Source organism: Manis pentadactyla, chromosome 7 (assembly GCF_030020395.1).
Source record: "Manis pentadactyla isolate mManPen7 chromosome 7, mManPen7.hap1, whole genome shotgun sequence".
Lineage (NCBI taxonomy): Eukaryota > Metazoa > Chordata > Mammalia > Pholidota > Manidae > Manis > Manis pentadactyla.
Window position 1 is genome coordinate 25,925,658 of NC_080025.1, and position 19,060 is coordinate 25,944,717.

The following is a 19,060-nucleotide window of genomic DNA, read 5'->3' on the forward strand; positions in this document are numbered from 1 at the left end:
GGAAACCCCTTTCCAGGCTCCCTTATTCAGAACAGTAAGAGCACAGCATCTTATCTCTTTCCTGCTGTGTTCTCCCCTTCCCTTGGCCCTTGACCTTATATTGTAGCTCTTAGCCTAGTTTAAACTACAATAACTGCTCTCCTCCCCTGCTCTGATAAACTCCCAATAGGCCCTGCATACTTAGTAGTAAGATACCCTTATACCATCTGTTGTGGAGGGCTTCTCAGGGAGACATGTCAGTGTGACCCCAGAGCTGTTACACAAAAGTGGCGAAGGCTGGACAGGGGTCTTACACAGGAGAACGGGCTGGCAGGCTGTGCGTTTATACATGCAGGGTGGCAGGCCAAACTACCTTAGAGATGCCCAACCTCTACCCTTGGGTCCATACATGAAATTCACGGTGGCACTGAATAGCTCAAGAAATGGATCCCAGGAATTGTACCTGGCAAGAAAATATTAGAGGAGAGGCAGTTACTGAACAGTTCCACACCCCTTGCCCCCCAAAAGAAATACATAAATGTACATATGTGTAATACAAGTATGTATCTGGGGCATTTTCTCGCCTTTCGAAAAGCATACTACAAGATGAACGCCACCCGATTTCCATTCCCCTAGAAGCCAGCATTCCCAATGAGGCATGAGAAGGCATTCTGGTTGCAGGTGTTCGAGGCCAATGCCCTAATACTGAACCAACCCTCCAGCTTCAAGCTGAAACCAACCCTGCTCGTAATCAAGGAAAGAGGAGCAGGCGAGTAGTCTGAGCTGTCCCATGGGAGTTTATGTGAGCTGAGCAGGGATGTCCCCTGTGACAAGTTCATAGGCACATGTGCTCTACTAATGCAGCTGACTCCCAAAGATCACACCCAACCTGCTAGGACATTGTTCCAAGAGAGGTATGGTGTTTACCAATGAGGCTCAACACGATCATCTAGAATGACACCTGGCATGTATTAGGTCTCAATATATATTTGTTGAAGGATGGATGGGTCAGGGCATGGCGGAGACTTTAGGCTGGTAAACCAAGATGCTTCAGAGATTATAAGGCACCAAAACATGAGGACAGCCAGACCCACTGAGCAGCCAGTTAAGTCAGTAGTAGAGATCCGTACACTAACTATGTGGGTGCTCTACTGTCAGGCAGCCTTCCCTGTGGCCTCCAGCCCTCCAGGTGTGAGGAGTGGAGGTAATGAGTAAAAATGCCTGGAAGAGCATTTCAGGGAAACCCAGGGCCTGCGGCTCGGGTGTACTTCTCAGGGCAGCTTCAAGTAAATACTCTTCTGCCTGTTTTCCTCCCAGCTGCTGCGCCCTCCCTGTCTTGCATACCACCCTCCCAGGGGACCCCAGGATAAGGAGAACCAAGAGGCCACCTCACAGGCACTTGCTTTTACCAGTGAAGCAGGACTTTTTATCCAGTTAAGTGACCCAAGGTCAAAAGCAAACTTTCCTGTCCCTTCCCAAGGGCCTCTAGCCTGAAAGAATTAGAAAGCAGTCCTAGGAAATGAGGTGATTCTGCTGCTCGCCTGTCCCAAAGCTCTGGTCTGCCCACCTTGGTGAGGACCCCCACCTGTCCACTCACTGGGTTCTGCCAGGGCTACTTGGAAGGAGAAAATACAGGTCCTTCTTTTCTTTTCTCCTGACTCATTTCACTGCTTTGCCTCTTTTCCCCATCAGCCTCCTATTTGTACGCATGCTCCTTTTTCAGAAACAAGTTTTTCCCTAACCCCAGCCACTTGGTAGTAGTTGCTGGCACCTCACTGGGCCCAGGGGTAGAAAATGGCCTCAAATGCCACCGCTCTGGAAAAGAGAATTGAGTGGCGTCAGAACACCAGTTAGCCAGTAGCTCAGACTAAAAGGCAGCGAGGGCTCAGTGCTGTGTATCTCAAGGTCAGAGTGCCTGGGAATGCATCTCTAAGACTAAATTTTATTGACATAAAATGTACGTACAGTAAAATTCAGTGTTTTTAGCATACAGCCCATGAGTTATAACAACTGCATACAGTTACGTACCCAGCACCCTTGTCCCTTTGAATTTAACTTCCTCCTTCCCCAGGCCCTGGCAACCACCAATCTGTTTTCTGTCCCTGTGATTTATGTTGACACTAATTCAAATTTTTCTTAAGATAGTGTGCAAGTCAAAATACCTGGAAGGTTAGATTCAGCCCACCTTGACTTCAGTTTGCTTTTCTGATTCAGGCTCTTAGAAAAGACACTATAACTATGTTCTTGCTAAATCCCTAGCCAGGAAACAAAGTCTGGCTTAGTTGCTGGAAATGGAAGGTGGATGGGAAAGCAGGGAACCTAGTATAATGTAGTAGTTAAGTCTTTCATTCCCCTGAAATTGGTTAAGTGACTACTAGATGCCAGGTATGAGAGGATTTAAAGGGCAACTATTGGCCCCATTTTCACAGAGAAACATGAGATTTTTTTAAGTTAGGTTCATTCTGTATAATGAAGAGCACTGACTAGACTGCCTGGTTTTGCACACTGGGCTCTTAATAGCCGCCTGAATTTGGTCAAGCTGTTTACCACTCAGTGCCTCTCAGCTTCTTCATCTATACAACAGGGATACAACAGTACCAAGTCCTTGGGTGGCCGTTAGGATCACGTGAGTTAATACTTGTAAAGAGCCTAGAATGGTGTGTGGCCCAGGAGTGCTCGGTATTGGCCACAGTCACCTGTGGAACCCCGAACGCTGTGCCAGACTCAGGACAGACCCCAGCCCCTCGGCAAACTGACACTTACCGTCTCCTTTATCCAAATAAGAAGGTTACTTGTGAAATAATGGAGACCAGTCCCTTTTAAGGAACTGAGTACTGGATTACATAAAATGTACTCTTAAAAGGAGGTAATCCATAATTACCTTAAGCCCAATCAGTCAAACTTGCCTTAACTTTCTGCTGCCTTCTCACAGTGGCCTCTTCGGAGGAAACACTCCATTCCTTTGACATTAAAGCAGCATATGCCCTTCTAAGCAGCCCAGGGTCTGTTTGCCTCCAGGCTGGCTGCCCTTAAGAGATGGAAGAAAAATCAATCTTATAGAGAATCTACAAAGGACCAGGCCCTGTGCTTTCTAATTATGCTTAAACGTGTATTTGGTATCTATTAATTATCTAGCACTGTGCCAAGTGTTGGTGATTCAAAACCTTGGAAAGGTTCTGATGGGGTTTACAGGTCCCTGTGAAGCTTACAAACATGTAGAAAAGGGGGAACTGCCTATGTGGGGATGGGGTACTGAGACATCTCTATGCCTTTCTCCCAACTTTTCTGTGAATCTCCAGTTGCTCAAAAAAAATAGGTTTAAAAAAGATGCATGTGGGGAATGGGTGATAGTCTTACTGATATTGTGATAAACATTTATCAAGGGGGCCTAAGGAAAAAGATTTGAGTTCTTATTAAAGAGCAGAGTGAGATGGGGCCCAAAGGAAGCCTTGGGAGGCACTCCTGGAACTGGAGGTGTGTGTGGGGCAGCCTGCAGGCAAGCACCCGGGGGTGCGCCCAGCACTGCTAAGGGGACAGGCGAGAATTTGTGGGGCCGAGACTGGACTGAGGAGTCTGGACTTAATCTTGTGGACTCTTGGGGTACAGTTAACCTGATTTATGCCTCATAACCACCCTTCAGTCTCTGACCTCTGCTTCTCTTCCCAGCCCCCAGCCCTGGGCCTTCCTCTCCCACTCCCTGCCCTGCCAGAGCCACATCTCTTGTTATCTTCTGTAACTCTGGAGGTTGGGGGGAATCCCGGGGCAAAATACCTCTAAAACTGACATCAAAGGGATAAGTAAAGTTAAGAAATACATGTATTTCTTAAAAGCAGTTGTCCTATCTCTCTCTCTCCCTCTCTCTCTCTCTACCAGGCTGTAGCAATCAGAGAACTCCACCCAACCTCTCCAGTCCGGGTAAACCCTCTCATGCCCTCATAATTACCTACTGATATGTAAATGAACCAATGCTTTCCACCCCTTGGAAACACCTATTGATATGCAGATGCACCAAAGCCAGGCAAGAGATGGAAGAGATGGAAATACTACAATTTTACCCACATCTTTATTCCTGGCCTGCCGTGTCCATCTAGTCTCCTTGGGGACTCTGCCCTCATCAAAAGGCCAAGCCAGATACAGAGGACTTCTCGAACCAAAGAACTTCCGAGACCTCTCTCCCCACATTATGGCTCACAGGGACAGTCAAAATGAGCGAGTCATCTGTCCTGGAAAGGACGAGGAGGAGAGAACAGCCTCGGCTCTGAAGGAGGCCACCTGCACCCTCCCTGATGGTGGCCACCGCGGACATCAGCAGGGCTGTAAGCTGCAGTCCTCCGTCTTCCCTCCCACAGTGGCCATAATTCTCCCCGGGCAGGCAGCAGTGAGACGGGGACACTGCGGGTTTAGGCAGAGTAGGGTGAGAGCCCCCGGAAAAAGTAAAGCAAGATAATTACAGTCAGAACAATGTATGTGCAAAGAAGTCCCTATGGAAACTCCGTGTTAAGCATTATACAAAGCCAGAGCCACAGTAATTCTCTAGGGTAAGATACCAGACTAAGATCATAGGCATGCTTCAATGAAATCTGTTAAAGCTCAAGAAGCCAGGAGCAACTTGCCCTAGAGTGTTTGTTCCCCAGATAAAGAAAAACATCTCAGCATAAACCATGACTTCATTGTATCAATTTGATAATGACATTGTTAAATTTACCTTAGCCTGTTAACAGGCCAGCTTAATTTTAACTTTACCTATGTGCTGTGTTTCCTTCTCTAATCCTAGTCAAGTAATCTGCAACCTGGGCAAAAGATTAATTTGGTAAGCAGGCTCAGCTATAAACAGCCCCAAAATTAAGAAGATTCTTATAATACACTCTTTAGCAAACAGAACAGGCTGCCTTGGCAGGGCAAGCAGCCTTAATTGATATGTTCCCCAAGGGAAGCTGCTATCCTGAGAAATAATCAGAGCAGCATATTTCTTCTGTTACCAAAAATGAGCATTCTGAGACCACTCAGCAACTCTGCACCCCTAGCCCTTTACCACATTCCTAAAAATCCTCAACCGCCCGTAAAACCCCTAGACAACGGCACAGCCACAGACTCGCTTCACACCAGGAACTCTGACCTCTCACTTTGTCTCTAAGTAAAAGCCTCTCTCTTGCCTGGTATCATCTTTGGGGGCTCATCCGGGATAACTTTGGAGGTGAGTATTGGCATTTGAGCTTTCCTTTTCTTTCACTGTCCTTAACAGAAGGAAGCCGTCTACGGCACACAACACCGGGCGCTCGTCGGCCACTTAAATGGGACTAGCCTGGCTGCCATTCTCAAGTCTCCAGTGACAGGTTCCCCTGCGTCTCCCTCAGTGGATCCCCGTCTCCCTTGGGAGCCGGGAAAGTCACTTGAGTGGAGGCCAGGATTCCCCTTCAGAGGCATCTCCTTGGTTGGATGCGAGGGACTGAGGAAGGCCGTGGGCAACTGCGAGAGTCTAGGCTGAGGCTACATACACTTCAGCGGCTCCTCAAAGGCCCGCGTGTCTGGAATCAGACCCCGACAGCCCGACTGGATGTCCGTGAGGAGGGTCTCTCTCTCTCTGTCTCTCTGACTTCCAGCCTGCTTCTTCAGGCCTCTGAGTGAGGCAAGGATGCACTTTACTTCCTTTACACGCTCTATGTGTGCCTCTAACTTCATCAATTTCATAGAACCCGATGCTCACCACCACAAAGTAGGAGATCTACTCTTCGCTCTTATTCCTGACTTAATACTGCACTTTTTTTATTTCATAAAAATGTGTCTGGGCACCCGTTAGCCACTTAAAATACAACTAGCGTAGGCCACCAGTCTTAAGTCTCTGGTGAAAGGTTTCCCAGTGTCCGCCACTCCCTGATCCCCCGCCTCCGGACGGACGGCAATATCAGGGAGTGGCTGAGCCCATCTCCTACTTTCCTATCCTAATCTGTGGGCTCTGAGGGCAGACCAGACTAGTAGGCAGTGGTCCGTGGTCCGGGGATCTTGGCTCCGGCTCATCGATCCGATGGCGCTGAGTGAACCTCCGACTAGGCTGCTTCCTATGCAAGAGTCACGGATAACGCCCGACCCCTTATCTCACAGATCATATTTCCTACAGTGGGTGGCTATCAGGATAATTCCCAGGCAATGGCAGAAACGTGTTAAGAGGCCTCCCCATAACTGTCCACGGCAGCCTCTGTCTGAATGTTATCTCCGGCCTTGGAAAAAGTTCCCCTGCTTCTCATTCAAAGCAGTCCTCCTGGGACTGTGCCACTTTCTCCTGTGTGGTGTGCGTGAGGTTTGTGAGGTAGGCCCCATATTCAAGCCCTTTATCTGGCATCAGGACTTTACACAGGCTACACATTTGATCCTCCTAGACCGGACAGGCATGGGACTCAAGAGAGCTCACCCCTTCCACACTCTAGAGGACTTTTCTGGTCCCCCTGAGCTGACCTGTAGCCAAGCTGAAACCCAAGCCCATTTAAATTCTAGCCATGGCTCTATTGCATTGACCTCTCTTCCTTAGAGGCAGTCATCCTGGGGTACAGCATTTCCTTATCTGCAGCCCCATGGAAGCAAAACAGGCTTGTGACTCTTACCAATCACTGCTCTGGCAGTGAGAGGTCACACAGTCCCTGCACTTAATTCTCTTAGATAGGACAAGAAAAGGCCTCTCAAGAGATGCTAAGGCCCATGCAGAAGACACTAGGGTCTGGATTAGAACTCCCAAAAGGAGTACAGTAAGAGCACACTGGTAAAGTCCCACTAAATCCAGAGCTCTGAAGCAACCTGTGCTTAGTGGATAGGCAAGAGGTAAATCAAGGTATGGGCCACACTGGTAAGGAGTGATTAAGTCCAGGGGGCATATTATTGCTGTTTGCTAAACCTCCCACCTGTAGCCTGTAGGGGGACGCCCAGTACAAAGCCTCAGGTCAGGTGCTGGACACCTGTTCCTATCTTCTTTTCTAGGTGGGAGCTTTCTCTTCAAGTCTAAAGCCAGACACGCCCCTGGCAAAGAACTGGGAGCAATTTGATCCCCAGACCCTGCACCTTACCTTCTTCTACACACAAGCCTGGTCTCAATACAAACTCCCTGATGGAGAGGCTTGGCCTCCTGAAAGAAGCATTCAATATAATAAGATCATGCAGCTAGATTTATTTTGCCACAAGGAAAGAAAATGGTCAGAAATCCCACATGTGCAGGCCTTCTTTGCCCTTAGGGAAAGTAAAAGACTACCTCTAAATTACTCTAAATTATCAGCACTGATACAGGGAGAAAAGGAAAGCCCCTCAGCCTTTCCAGAACAGCTCAGGGAGGCATTGCTGAAACATACTTTCATGTCCCCAGAGGGCTGAGTCATTCTTAAAGGTAAATTTATCACACAGTTGGCCCCAGATACCAGGAGGAAGTTACAAAAATTGGCGTTTGGCCCAAAACAAAATCTGGAAAGCCTCTTGAAGTTCACCACATCAGTTTTCTATAATAGAGACGAGGAGGAGAAGAGGGACCGGGAGAGGGGAGACAAGCGAAAGGCAGAGGCATCAGCGACGGCCCTGCAGAGTCAATGTCAGGCCTCCAAGGCCGGAGAAGGGGAGACCAGCCCCAGGCACCAGGCCCCGGGCGGCTTGCTTCCTCTGTGGCAGAGAGGGGCATTTTCAGTGAGAATGCCCTAGGGTTGGGTGCCCCAAACCGCCAACACCCTGCCCGCTCTGCCAAGGGGACCACTGGGAGCTGGACTGCCCTCAGAGGCGTGGGCAACTGGGGTCGGACTTGCAACAAGGTGGACGGGACTGAAGGGGCCCGGGGCTGCCCACGCTGGCTCCTGTCACTGTCATAGCCCCACAGGAGCCCCGGGTGGGTCTCTCCATAGGAGGCCACACCATCGATTTCCTGCTCGATTGCGGTCCTCCTCCATAATCCTGGCCCTCCCTCCTCCCGGTCAGCTACTGTCAGAGGCAGATCTGGGAGGCCCAGGACCAAGTATCTTATTCAGCCTTTAAGTTGTGAGTGGAACTCGGTGCTGTTCTCCCATGCCTTCCTAGTTGTCCCAGAAAGTCCGACGCCACTTCTAGGCCGTGATATACTTTCTTAAGTACAAGCCTCTGTACATATGAACAAAGAGACAAGTGATGTCTCCCCTTAGTGGAAGTGGACATTAATTCTGAGGTCTGGGCAACTAATGGAATCATTGAAAGAGCAAAATCAGCCCAGCCAGTACAAGTTCATCTTAAAGACCCTAATCACTTTCCTCATAAGAGGCAGTATCCCTTAAAACCAGAAGTTTGTGAAGGTTTAAGGCCAGTTATTAATAACCTAAAGACTCAAAGCCTCTTGACAGCCTGTAACAGTCCCTGCAACACTCCCATATTAGGAATACAAAAGCCAGACAGAAGCTGGCACCTTGTACAAGATCTACGAGCCATTAATGAGGCAGTTGTGCCCCTACAGCCTGTAGTACCTAATCCCTATATACCCTGTTACCCAGGATTCCTGAGGGAGCAGCATGGTTCACTGTGCTAGACCTGAAGGATGCTTTCTTTTGTATCCTGCTTGCACCTGAGTCCCAGTTTCTCTTTGCTTTTGAGGATCCTGTAAATCCCTCAGTTCAATTAACCTGGACAGTTTTGCCCCAAGGATTCAGAGGTGGCCCACATCTATTTGGGCAGGTCTTAGCCAAGGACCTGGCCTCCTTTGAATCAAGGGAGGCAGAAATCATCCCATATGTGGATGATATACTTCTCTGCACCACCACAGAGACAGGGTGTCAGGAAAGTACTGAGATTACTGAACTTTCTAGCTGATTGTGGCTATAAGGTCTTTCATCAAAAGCACAGATCTGTCAGTAGCAGGTGAAATATCTAGACCTTAATTTCTCCCAGGGAACCAGAGCCCTGGGGGAAGAGAGAATTCAGCCCATTCTCTGCCACCTACTATCAGGCACCTGAGGGGATTCTTAGGCATCACTGAATATTGCAGAATTTGGGTCCCCAGAAATGAAGAATTAGCCAGACCCCTCTATCAACTCCTTAAAGAAGCCCAAAGGGAAGACACCATAAAACTCCAGTGGGACCCTAACGCTGTTAAACCTTATGACACTTTAAAGAAAGCCCTGCTCCAAGCCCCCGCCTTCAGCCTGTCCACTGGAAACTGGGTTAACCTGTTCGTTACTGAGCAATCAGGAGTGGCGCTGGGAGTACTGACTCAACCTCGGGGAGAAATGTAGCAGCCTGTAGCCTACCTAAGCAAGGAACTAGACCCCATAGCTAAGGGCTGGCCACACTGTCTGAGGTCTGTGGCAGCCGTAGCCCTGCCAGTACCTGAAGCCACAAAAACGACCCTGGGAGGAGGCTTAATAGTGGATGCACCCCATAATATCACCAGCTTACTGAACACCCCGGGGTACCTGTGGCTGTCACACAGCAGGCTACTAAAATATCAGTCACTCCTTGAGGGCACTGGAACCCAGCTGCGGACATGCTCCACCCTAAACCCAGCCACCTTCCTACCTGAGTCCATGAGCGAAGGACCTGAGCACAACTGCCAGCAGGTCCTTGCCCTAAACTATTCTGCCAGAGAAGATCTAAAAGACACCCCCTTAGAGAACCCAGAGCTTGTCTTCTTACTAATATTTGGTCACATTTACTTAACCTAATAACACAATTGGTTCTATCTCGCCTAGAAACCATAAAACTGCAAATGGAAATGGAAATGGAACCCACGATATAAGTGCCCAGCATCCGGGGTCTCTCAACCCACCATTGATGGAGACCTAGCTGCACCCCTTACTGCACCCCCTCTCAGCATGAAGCAGGGTCTCCATCTTAGAGGGGGAATGAGACAGGGACCATGGATTCAGGCAGAGTAGGGTGAGGGCCTCCAGAAAAAGCAAAACAAGATAATTATAGTCAGAACAACGTAACAATGTGCAAAGAAGTCCCTATCGAAACTCCGTGTTAAGCATTACGCAAAGTCAGAGTCACAATTACAGCAGGGCCTTGAACATTATCTGTGCCTGTCCCATAATAACCCCCATCCACTCCCCACCACCTCCACGCAGGCACACGTGCCTGCCAGCGCACGTGCATGGAGGGAGGGGAGGCAGCTGATGTCCAGCCTTCCCAGCACAGCCTGTGCTTCCCCTTCCCAGGTCTCCCAGAGGAAAAGGGCCCCAGGCTGGCTGGAGACTAGAGGCCAAGCTCTCTCCCCTCCCTGCTTCTTCCCTGGGACTCTGTGAAGGCCAGGAACAAAGCCTGCAGACACCTGCTCCCCTAGTAGCTCCCCAGTTGGCCACCCAGCAGAGGAGCAAGACCCCTTCTTGTGCTGCCTGGAGCCGGACGCTGGGATGAGGCTGAGAAGGGACATGCACATGGTGCCTACCTCGGGGAGAAAGAGTCTCACAGGAGAGGCAGCAAACACACACACACACACTGTTCCACACATCAGGACCAAAGATGTGCCCGTCTGTTGGTACTGACAGCAAGGGTGTGAGTCAGAGGGGTCAGGAATGGCCAAGGAAAGCTTCATAGTGGAGGAGGCCTGGGTAGGCCTCGAGGAAGCTGGGCCTCCAGGGGAGAGGAGCCCAGGAAGAAGGACTCTTTGGGTTGCTAGCCCTTCTCACTGCTTCACCAGGGGTTGAAATGTGGGATGTGTGCTCTGTTCTGCATGGGCTCCATGCACCTGGCCTGGCTCTGAGTGGGGCCTGTCCCTTTGGTCCATTCTGGAGTAAGGGAGACAGCAAAAGAGGCGGGGACCTGCTACTGTTCCCCACTTTTCAGGCCTTCCTTTGCCTCCAGGCAGTGGTGACAGAACTCACACAGGAGGCAGGCCCTCGGCCAGGGGCAATCTAGTGTGATTCTCTTGGCCCCCGGTGTTCTTGCCAGGTGAATCTGACTTAAAAACAACTCAGGGTCAACCTTACAGGGAAAAGATTTCATCAGAGGCTAGTACACAGGCTGGGAGATCTCCCACTGGACCTAGGCGACAGCATGTGGGAAGTGCAGAGGGGTCTCTGTGTCGCTGGCTCTACCCTCTGCTTTGTGAGCCACAGGACTGGCTGTGGGTGTCATCCCCATTCCAGCACACACCCCTACGAAAGGAACTGACTTTGAACAGGGCTTTGATAAAGGTTGTTTATATACACGGATGAGTAAATTGAACAATGTATAGACCAAGTGCCTGGGGGCTGCAGGAAGAACCTTGTAAAGGTGGACTCAAGGTCAGAAGACTTGTGCTCCCAGCCCTGCCAATGTCCAGCTGTTTGGCCTTGAACAAGGCATTTCCACCCTCTGGATTTGGGCCCCTTACCCAGGCCTCTACCGGTCTTGACCCCCTAGGCTCTGTTAGCAGACACCTGCCATGCTCTCTGAGGGCTGTGTCTGTTGAAGTGTAGTATGTACCTCACAGAATCCCTACATGAATATCCCCTGGGAGTTTTTTTAATGCAGGTTTCAGAGCTTTAGTTCTAGACCTGCTAAATCTAGAGCTTGAGGATGAAGGCTAAAGATCTGCATTTTAACTAGTACCCCACATGATGTTTGCAAACAGCTGTCGAATGGTACATGCTTTCTCCTATGCTGCCTTGGCCTCCTCTCTCCCCACCACCCACCCAAGTCTGCCACTAACCTAACTCCTTTCTATGCAACCCACCCCCAACCACGACACTCCCCACAACGGCTGACACCACAGTGTTAGGTAATCCTTCCACCCTTGACCCTTTCCTTTGCATGGTAAGTAATGGCTTTTTTTTTTATCTCCTGATGATGAAGTACAGCCTTCAGCCAGGGGCATTTAAGACGCAGAACACACGTCCTAGCTGCAGCTGTGCGCCGAGGCAGACCTTGACAGGCTCTAGAAGGAAGAGGCCACCCAAGGGAAAAGCAGAATCCAGCCCCAGCCCCACTTGCACCTCTGCCGCTGGAACAATGCTCCTAGCAACATTTAAACTGTGTGCCGGGAGCTCCTACAGATATGTGCGCAACATGAAGGGTGAGTTCATGGGGAGGGCCCCTCAGGCAGTGTGGTTTACCGGGGGAAGTGCTGGCTGGGGGGCAGGCCACGCAGGTTCTGATCCAGGCATGCCTCCTACTGGGTGAGCCTGCGCAAGTCTCTTGCCTTGGGATCTCAATTCCCCCCCTCCAGTACCATGAGTCAGGCTGGATCCTAAGTGGCCTGTGTCTCTGTTCCAGGTTCTGTGATTCCTTGTCTCCCCCTGGGGGCTCCCATCTTTCCTTGACCTTTTCCTGACTTTTCCTTCCTCTAGGATTGGTCCCAAGGATGCCAGGGAAGTCCTAGCTACCGCAGCAGAGATAGGAGTAAGTCTTGACTCTAACAAGCAGTGTTGGCAAGCCTGAGACATGGGCAGGGCAGACAGGAGAGGAGCAAGACACCAGGAGAGTGAGCTAGAGAGAGAGAGAGAGAGAGAGAGAGAGAGTGTGTGTGTGTGTGTGTCTGTGTGTGTGTGTGTGTGTCTGTGTGTGTGTGTGTTTGGAAGCCCTGTACCCAGGCCGGGCGTTGTTCTCACTAGGTGAGCAGCTAGCCGGCTCTGCCCCCAGGGGCACCCTCCTGAGCAGTTTCTCATGCAAAGGACCCTAGTTGCCAGCACTACACAGACCTCAGGGGACGGGTGTCTAATTCTCTTTCTGTAGAAGGGTTTTTCTGGCTGGTTAAACAAATCCCTCCCTTCAAGAAGTAAATGTCCTTCTTGGCCTGCAGGCTGGATCCTGATGGCTTTGGTCTTGGCCTTTCAGAGGAAAGATCAGATCTAGAGGTCAAAGAACCAGGTGTGGCCAGCCCAGGTGGAAGGCAGATGTCGGGTCGGGGCCCTGGAGGCAGCCTGGTGCGCTGTCACCAGCACTGGACTGGGAGCTGACCTGGCTCTACTTTGGGTCACAACTAAGAATCTGTGCTCCTGAGCAAATCACTTCCCTCTCCAAGCCAGTTTCTCCATCTGTAACAAGATGAAGAGCTGGAGTGGCCCCTAAGGGAGTTCCTGCCCCTAAGCAGCATTCCCTCCCTTCCTGCAGGGCTGAGGCAGCAAGCTGTGCTGGCCATAGGCCAGGAGCTGAACCGGAGGGCACTGGGGGGCCCAGCCCCAGGGACGTGGATGAACCAGGTTCAGCGGCGCAGCTCTCTGCTCAGTAAGTGCTCGGGCTCCCTAGGCAGCAGGCTCCCGGGGTCGCTCTGGTTCCCTCCCCAACCGCAGCCCCTCCCCTGGCTTTGAGAGGATGGGAATGGAGTTCCTCGAGGCCAGATGGCCACCCCCCATCACTTGCAGCCACTGTTTGTCTAACTTGGCCTGCAGGCTGGACCCTGATGGCTTTGGTCTTGGCCTTTCAGAGGAAAGATCAGATCTAGAGGTCAAAGGGATGGAAGCTGGTGGGACCAGAAGGGAAGCTGGGTTTCTCCTTGACTGTATATCCAGGTTCTCAGCTCGAAGACACTTTCTACAGTGACCAGGAGCTGGCCTATATCCAGCAGGGAGAGGGGGCCATGCAGAAAGCCCTGGGCATCCTCAGCAACCAGGAGGGCTGGAAGGAGGAGAGCCAGCAGGTAAGGGCGGACGTGGAAGCAGCACGGCTCATTTTCCACTGCTGTCCTCCGGCCAGCTGGGGCTGCTGCTTTTCTGAGTTCCTGCCTCATGCAGCAGTCACTGGGCAGCAAATAGTTTTAACTTGAAACTTCTTTGTCAAGAATATATACTCGGATACTCGATTCCCATCAAAGCCATCCGAGACTCATGCTTGAGTAACAGTGTCCTCACTGCCCTCCAAACACCTGCACACCCGAGACCCTGCAGCGGGGCCTGTGTGCATTAGGGGTACTGCCCTGGTCAGAAGGTCCAGTGCTGAGGTGCAGTTCGTGCTGCTCAGCCCACCTAGGGCTCAGCTTGCAGGGGTGGGTCACCCAGGCTCACCTGAACAGGGCTGCACCCAAGGCCTTCTGGGGTTCTCTGCTCCTGAATGCTGCTTCTTCACTGGGAGCCGGTAACAAGGCACGTGATCAAGCTCAGCAGCTCTGTTGACACTTTGGGGGCTTTATCTGCACAAGCTTACATGCTGTCCATTGACCAAAGTTCAGGTAAAACCTCTCCTCCAAATTCTGAGTTAACAGACTTCTAGTTTGGGAGTCAAGAAATCTGGGAGCGCCAGCAACGCTCTTAGGCTAAGGGTCTCTGGGCGAATCACTGAAACCTCTGGTCCTACGTCCTTCTGGTTGGACTAAAAAAGTCTTTTAAGATCCCTTCTAACATTCTCTGTTATGTCATCAGCTGGTTATAGACCAGAATTTCCCCACTCCCAGGTTTGTCTCTCAGATTCTTTGAGCTTTCTGAACTTTAGGGCCTTTTCAGCTGTACCTACCCACACCCATCAACATTAGCCACTGTGAAAAAGGGTCTAGGGGGCAGGTGGGTCACCTCCCAAGTCTCCAGCAGATGCAGGAGGCATGTGGCAGAAAAGATCACCTACTCACAGAAATGGTTCCAGGCCTCCTCACTCGGCTTAGTGCTTCTTCCTGCCTGGACTGGCACCATCTATTCCCCAGGCTAGGAATGCTTTTCTCTAACCTTTATCCTGGGCTCTCTTCTCTCCCTGACAGGCAAATGGCGACAAAGTGCTGAGTAAAGTGGTTCCAGACGTGGGCAAGGTGTTCCGCTTGGAGGTGGTGGTGGACCAGCCCATGGAGAGGCTTTATGAAGAGCTCGTGGAGCGCATGGAGGCAATGGGAGAGTGGAACCCGAACGTCAAGGATATCAAGGTGAGGAGTCCAGGGCAGGGTGGCAGGGACCCGTGAGAGCCCAGTCTGAAAGGTGGGCTAACGGAGGGTCTGCAAGTTGTTGAGTGGCGCTTCAGCCCAGCACTGGCTGGACAGTGATTCTGGTTCCCTGTGGCCTGACAGGTTCTGCAGAGGATCGGAAAAGATACAGTTATCACCCATGAACTGGCTTCGGAATCAGCAGGAAACCTGGTGGGGCCCCGTGACTTCGTGAGCGTGCGTTGTGCCAAGCGCCGAGGCTCCACCTGTGTGCTGGCTGGCATAGCCACACACTTTGGGGAGATGCCTGAGCAGAAAGGTGTCATCAGGTAATAATGACGGCGGGCTCAAAAGCTCCCTTTCCTAACGTGGGCCTGTGGACATGCACGTGCCAAGTGTGTGATCAACTCCTGGCTCCAAGAAACCAATCTTTGGTCCCTACCCTTAGCTTCCTTTTACAAAGAAGATTCTCATTTTCCATAGCAGTGGAGGGGAAAAAAATTGGTCCTACTTATAACCAGTTTGTCCTGACCCTCCCACAAAGTTTCAGAACCTTAGTTATTTTCTAAAATAAAGGTAGGGCTGAGGTTTAGCTGGTCTGCTCAGGTACAACTGTTGATTAAAATCCATGCCACTTAGAACACAGCTGCTACCTGAGTTTCCCAGGGCCCCAGCCACCCACCTGGACCCTCTCCCTGACCTCCCTGTTAACCAGCAACTAAAAGGCACCACAGGCCTCCAGGTTCCAGATCCAGCTCCAACCAGCATTTGTTCTAATGAGCTGATAACCATGCCAACTCTTATTAAATATCACTCTTGGCAAAGGATACCTCTCTGATGAAGACTGGAAGACAAGATACTCAAGACTGTGGCTAGTGTACTAGTCAGCATAAAAGAGACCGTGCATTATCTCCCTGACTTGACATCTCTTCGTTTGCCAGAGCCGAGCATGGGCCCACCTGCATGGTGCTCCGTCCCCAGGCTGGAAGTCCCTCCCAGACCAAACTCACTTGGCTGCTCAGCATTGACCTCAAGGTGAGGGGCACCAGAGGGGGCTCAGTGGATAAGCAGTGGTGAGAAAAGGAGGCTCTTCCCCTCCCACGTTATCCCTTATGAAACAGGAAAAACCCTCTTTCATTTTGAAAAGAATAATGGTTGGAGAGAATTTAGTGATGGTCTACTTGCTAATCCATCATCTCAAATGCCTGCAATCGTTCTTACCTCTCTCTCCTATCAAATTGTAACTCTATAGCTATCATTTTAGAAAGAAGGACACTTAAGCCCAAAAAGGTAGAATAACTTAGCTCAGGGCCAACACAGCTGGGAAGACAGGGCTGAAATTTGTTTTGACCGAAACCCTGTGCTTCTGACAGTTAAGATAGCAGGGCAGGGATGCAGTTCTCCAGCCCTTGACCCTGATCAACTGCAAGGTTGCACCTATTCACCGGGTTGGAACACCAAGCCCTGGAACTGTTATGTTTGGGATAGGGTACAGAGGCACCCAGGTGAAAACACCACCCACAAGATGGCCAAATTCTTGTGTCTTCTATGCTAGGGATGGCTGCCAAAGACTCTCATCAATCAGGTCCTGTCACAGACCCAGGTGGACTTTGCCAACCACCTGAGAAAGCGCCTGGAGTGCAGCCCCGCCCCTGACCAGGTGCTGCAGACCAGCCTGCTGTTCTCAAGTGTTCCTGGCTGCACTGGCTTGCATGCTCACCAGGAAAGTCCCTGCTAGAAGCCTGCACGTCTGTTTGATCCTCGTCTGGGGGCTGTGGGATGGAGTGGGAGTGTATTTAGAGTATAATCCTAGGACTCAGATTGGAAAAGTTTTAGGACCAAGAAAAAGGGCCAAGGCTCTCAAAGAGAAGGGTCTTCTAATGTCACCCACTGGTGAGCTGTGTGAGGGAGGTTAAGGGTTCCAAAATATTTGTAAAACTTTTTCTGGGCCACTACATATCTAAGTAAAAACATCTTTAGAATGCTACTAGATGGTAAAGGGTATAGGAGGTGCTAAATACAAGGACTGGGACTGGGCTCAAGAGCTCCATTCCCTGCAGGCAGAGTGCACAGCAGGGCTTACAAAGGGCTCCGCACCTTCCTGTTCCTCCACCCAAGCAGGGAGAGCTGCACCAGAGAACAAGCAGCTCCTTGCAGCAGGCGCCTTCCAGAGATCTAGCCGTTTTCCTGATGAAAAAATAAAGCAGTAATTATTAGATTGGCTCCCCAAATTATAACTAGTCCAGGAACACGAGTCAGAATAAAGAACTGTAACTGACACAAAAACTTCAGTCTGTACCTGTTTTAAAATTCAACTCTTAAAAAATCTACCCTAGTAAGCTGCAACTTCATAGTAAAAGGGTTCTCTGGACAAAGATTTTAATTCAACTAAATCCCATAGCTCATTAAAAGGAAAAACTACTGGGGACTTAACATCGTTCTATTTAGGTTCTGTTACCAGAATCTTGCATAAAAATTTAATTTCCACAATAAGCACAAGCCTAAAGCAGTTCTTAAATGAACTTACAACTGGTAGCTGATTAATGGGCACTGGAAGAAAAACGTTATGACTGAAGATTTTTGACTCATTAAAAGGATAGTACCAAACGTGAGCAAATGAACTGTATTAGTAAGATAAATTAAACAAAACCAAATGTTATTTCTTTTCCCTTTGGTGACTGTGTGGACATACAAAGGAAACTCAGGGCTGCCGATTTCTCTAATGGGCCCACGGTTTACTCTTCTGAGAGGAAATGGCCAAAAGAAGGGGTAATATAGTGACAGCAAATTCCAGTATTAAACTGGGATGGGATTACTTTGCTAAAATGCGTGAGGAAGATGAAAAACCAACCATTGCCACTTGAAGCTTTTCCATTCTAGTTCTAATAGCACTGATGGTTTCCACCATTTGGAAATAGAGCTCTAGCTTATTTATTAAACAAATCAGCAGTAGCAGGAATGCTGGTATTTACCGAGGTATTGGGAATTTTACAACTGATAGCAGTATTTATTATTATTTATTCTGATTGTTTCTTAGTATACTTTTGGCATAGATGGAATTGCTGTTTATCTATCCAGGAGCTTCAGAGAAGAGATAGTTCTGGAAGTATTTCTAGAACAGAATTATCCTCTACCCACAGCTAAGAGAAAATGGTTACTTGTTTAAAGATGTGTAAAGCAATACATGGCTCTGGTTTCAGAAGAGAACAGGCTGATAGTAAAGAAATAAAACCATACCATGGTTCTGAGTTCAATTATAACTTGCCTTCTTCATACTATGCAACTGTGTCTTCGAGGGGGCTGGGGAGATACTTTCCCACTTGTTTAACTTTATATTGGAATAAAATAAGTTGCCAGTGATGATCTGCTTACAGAAACCATTTTATATAGGACTATATGAAGAGTGGGTGTTCTTTGAGCCCTTCAGATGAACCTTATCCACACACACACACTGCATATGAAGTACAGAGGTGAAATAATTTTTGTAACCTGATTCATGGAAGTCAAACTGCAAAAACCTAGTTTTACCATGTAAATGGGGAATGGGCGCACAACTTATATATGTGTTAATTTATACTGCAAAGAATTCACCTCCAGTTTCCTCTAAATTACACCACACTCATTTTCTTAAGAGTTCTTCACATTCTGATGCTCCAGCAGCTTCGTATTAACAAGTCTGTGCTTTAAGACAGCCACGACTAAGCAGGTGTCCAGGGATGAAGGCTGAGACTTCAGCCTATGATCACACACTGCTAGGTTTCCTGTTAAGAGATGTGGGAGGGCCAAAACAGGTCTGGGAGATTCATTAGACAAATATATTAGTCAGAGGTACTGTATTAACATACCAAGTCACTTGAAATTTGGAAAATATCTTAAACAGGCGTAATATATAGTGATTCTTGGTAACATACCACCTACCTTATGGTGAACCACTCTACCTATTATCCTAGGTAGAAATTTATATGCAGGGAAGTCTTTGGGGGAATCCTGGGAGGGCCGCACTGCCGCTGTTGTATTAGTAAGAGAGCAGGCAAGCCACAAAGGCAACACAAGGGAAGGCTCATTCTTACACTCCAGTTTTTAGTATTCTGAAAATTGCCCTAATAATCAGCTATTCCAAAGGAAACTAAGCGGCGTGGCGAGGAACCACCTGCATATGTCAACACCCATGTTCAGAGGAAAGAGCTGGAGGGAGACCATTAGCCTTTTCAAACTCTTGACCTTGAGAACCCTACTTTCACAGGCTAATGGGGGTGGCCGAGCTGCTAGAGAGAAGGCTTTTTTTCCAGTGCTGGCTCCCCTTCCTCAGACTGCCTGTTTCTGACACTGCTG

The 19,060-nt window shown here is 49.4% G+C and overlaps 1 protein-coding gene across 1 annotated transcript; it reads left to right on the forward strand.

The window, feature by feature from the left end:
• Positions 1-11,781: 11,781 nt before the first annotated feature.
• STAR (steroidogenic acute regulatory protein) lies at positions 11,782-17,044 on the forward strand. The gene is made up of 7 exons (XM_036932179.2): positions 11,782-11,962; positions 13,000-13,113; positions 13,398-13,525; positions 14,573-14,731; positions 14,873-15,057; positions 15,670-15,763; positions 16,284-17,044. Exons 1-7 carry the CDS (start codon positions 11,899-11,901, stop codon positions 16,464-16,466), a joined length of 927 nt encoding a protein of 308 aa, XP_036788074.2. The 5' UTR covers positions 11,782-11,898; the 3' UTR covers positions 16,467-17,044.
• Positions 17,045-19,060: the final 2,016 nt, after the last annotated feature.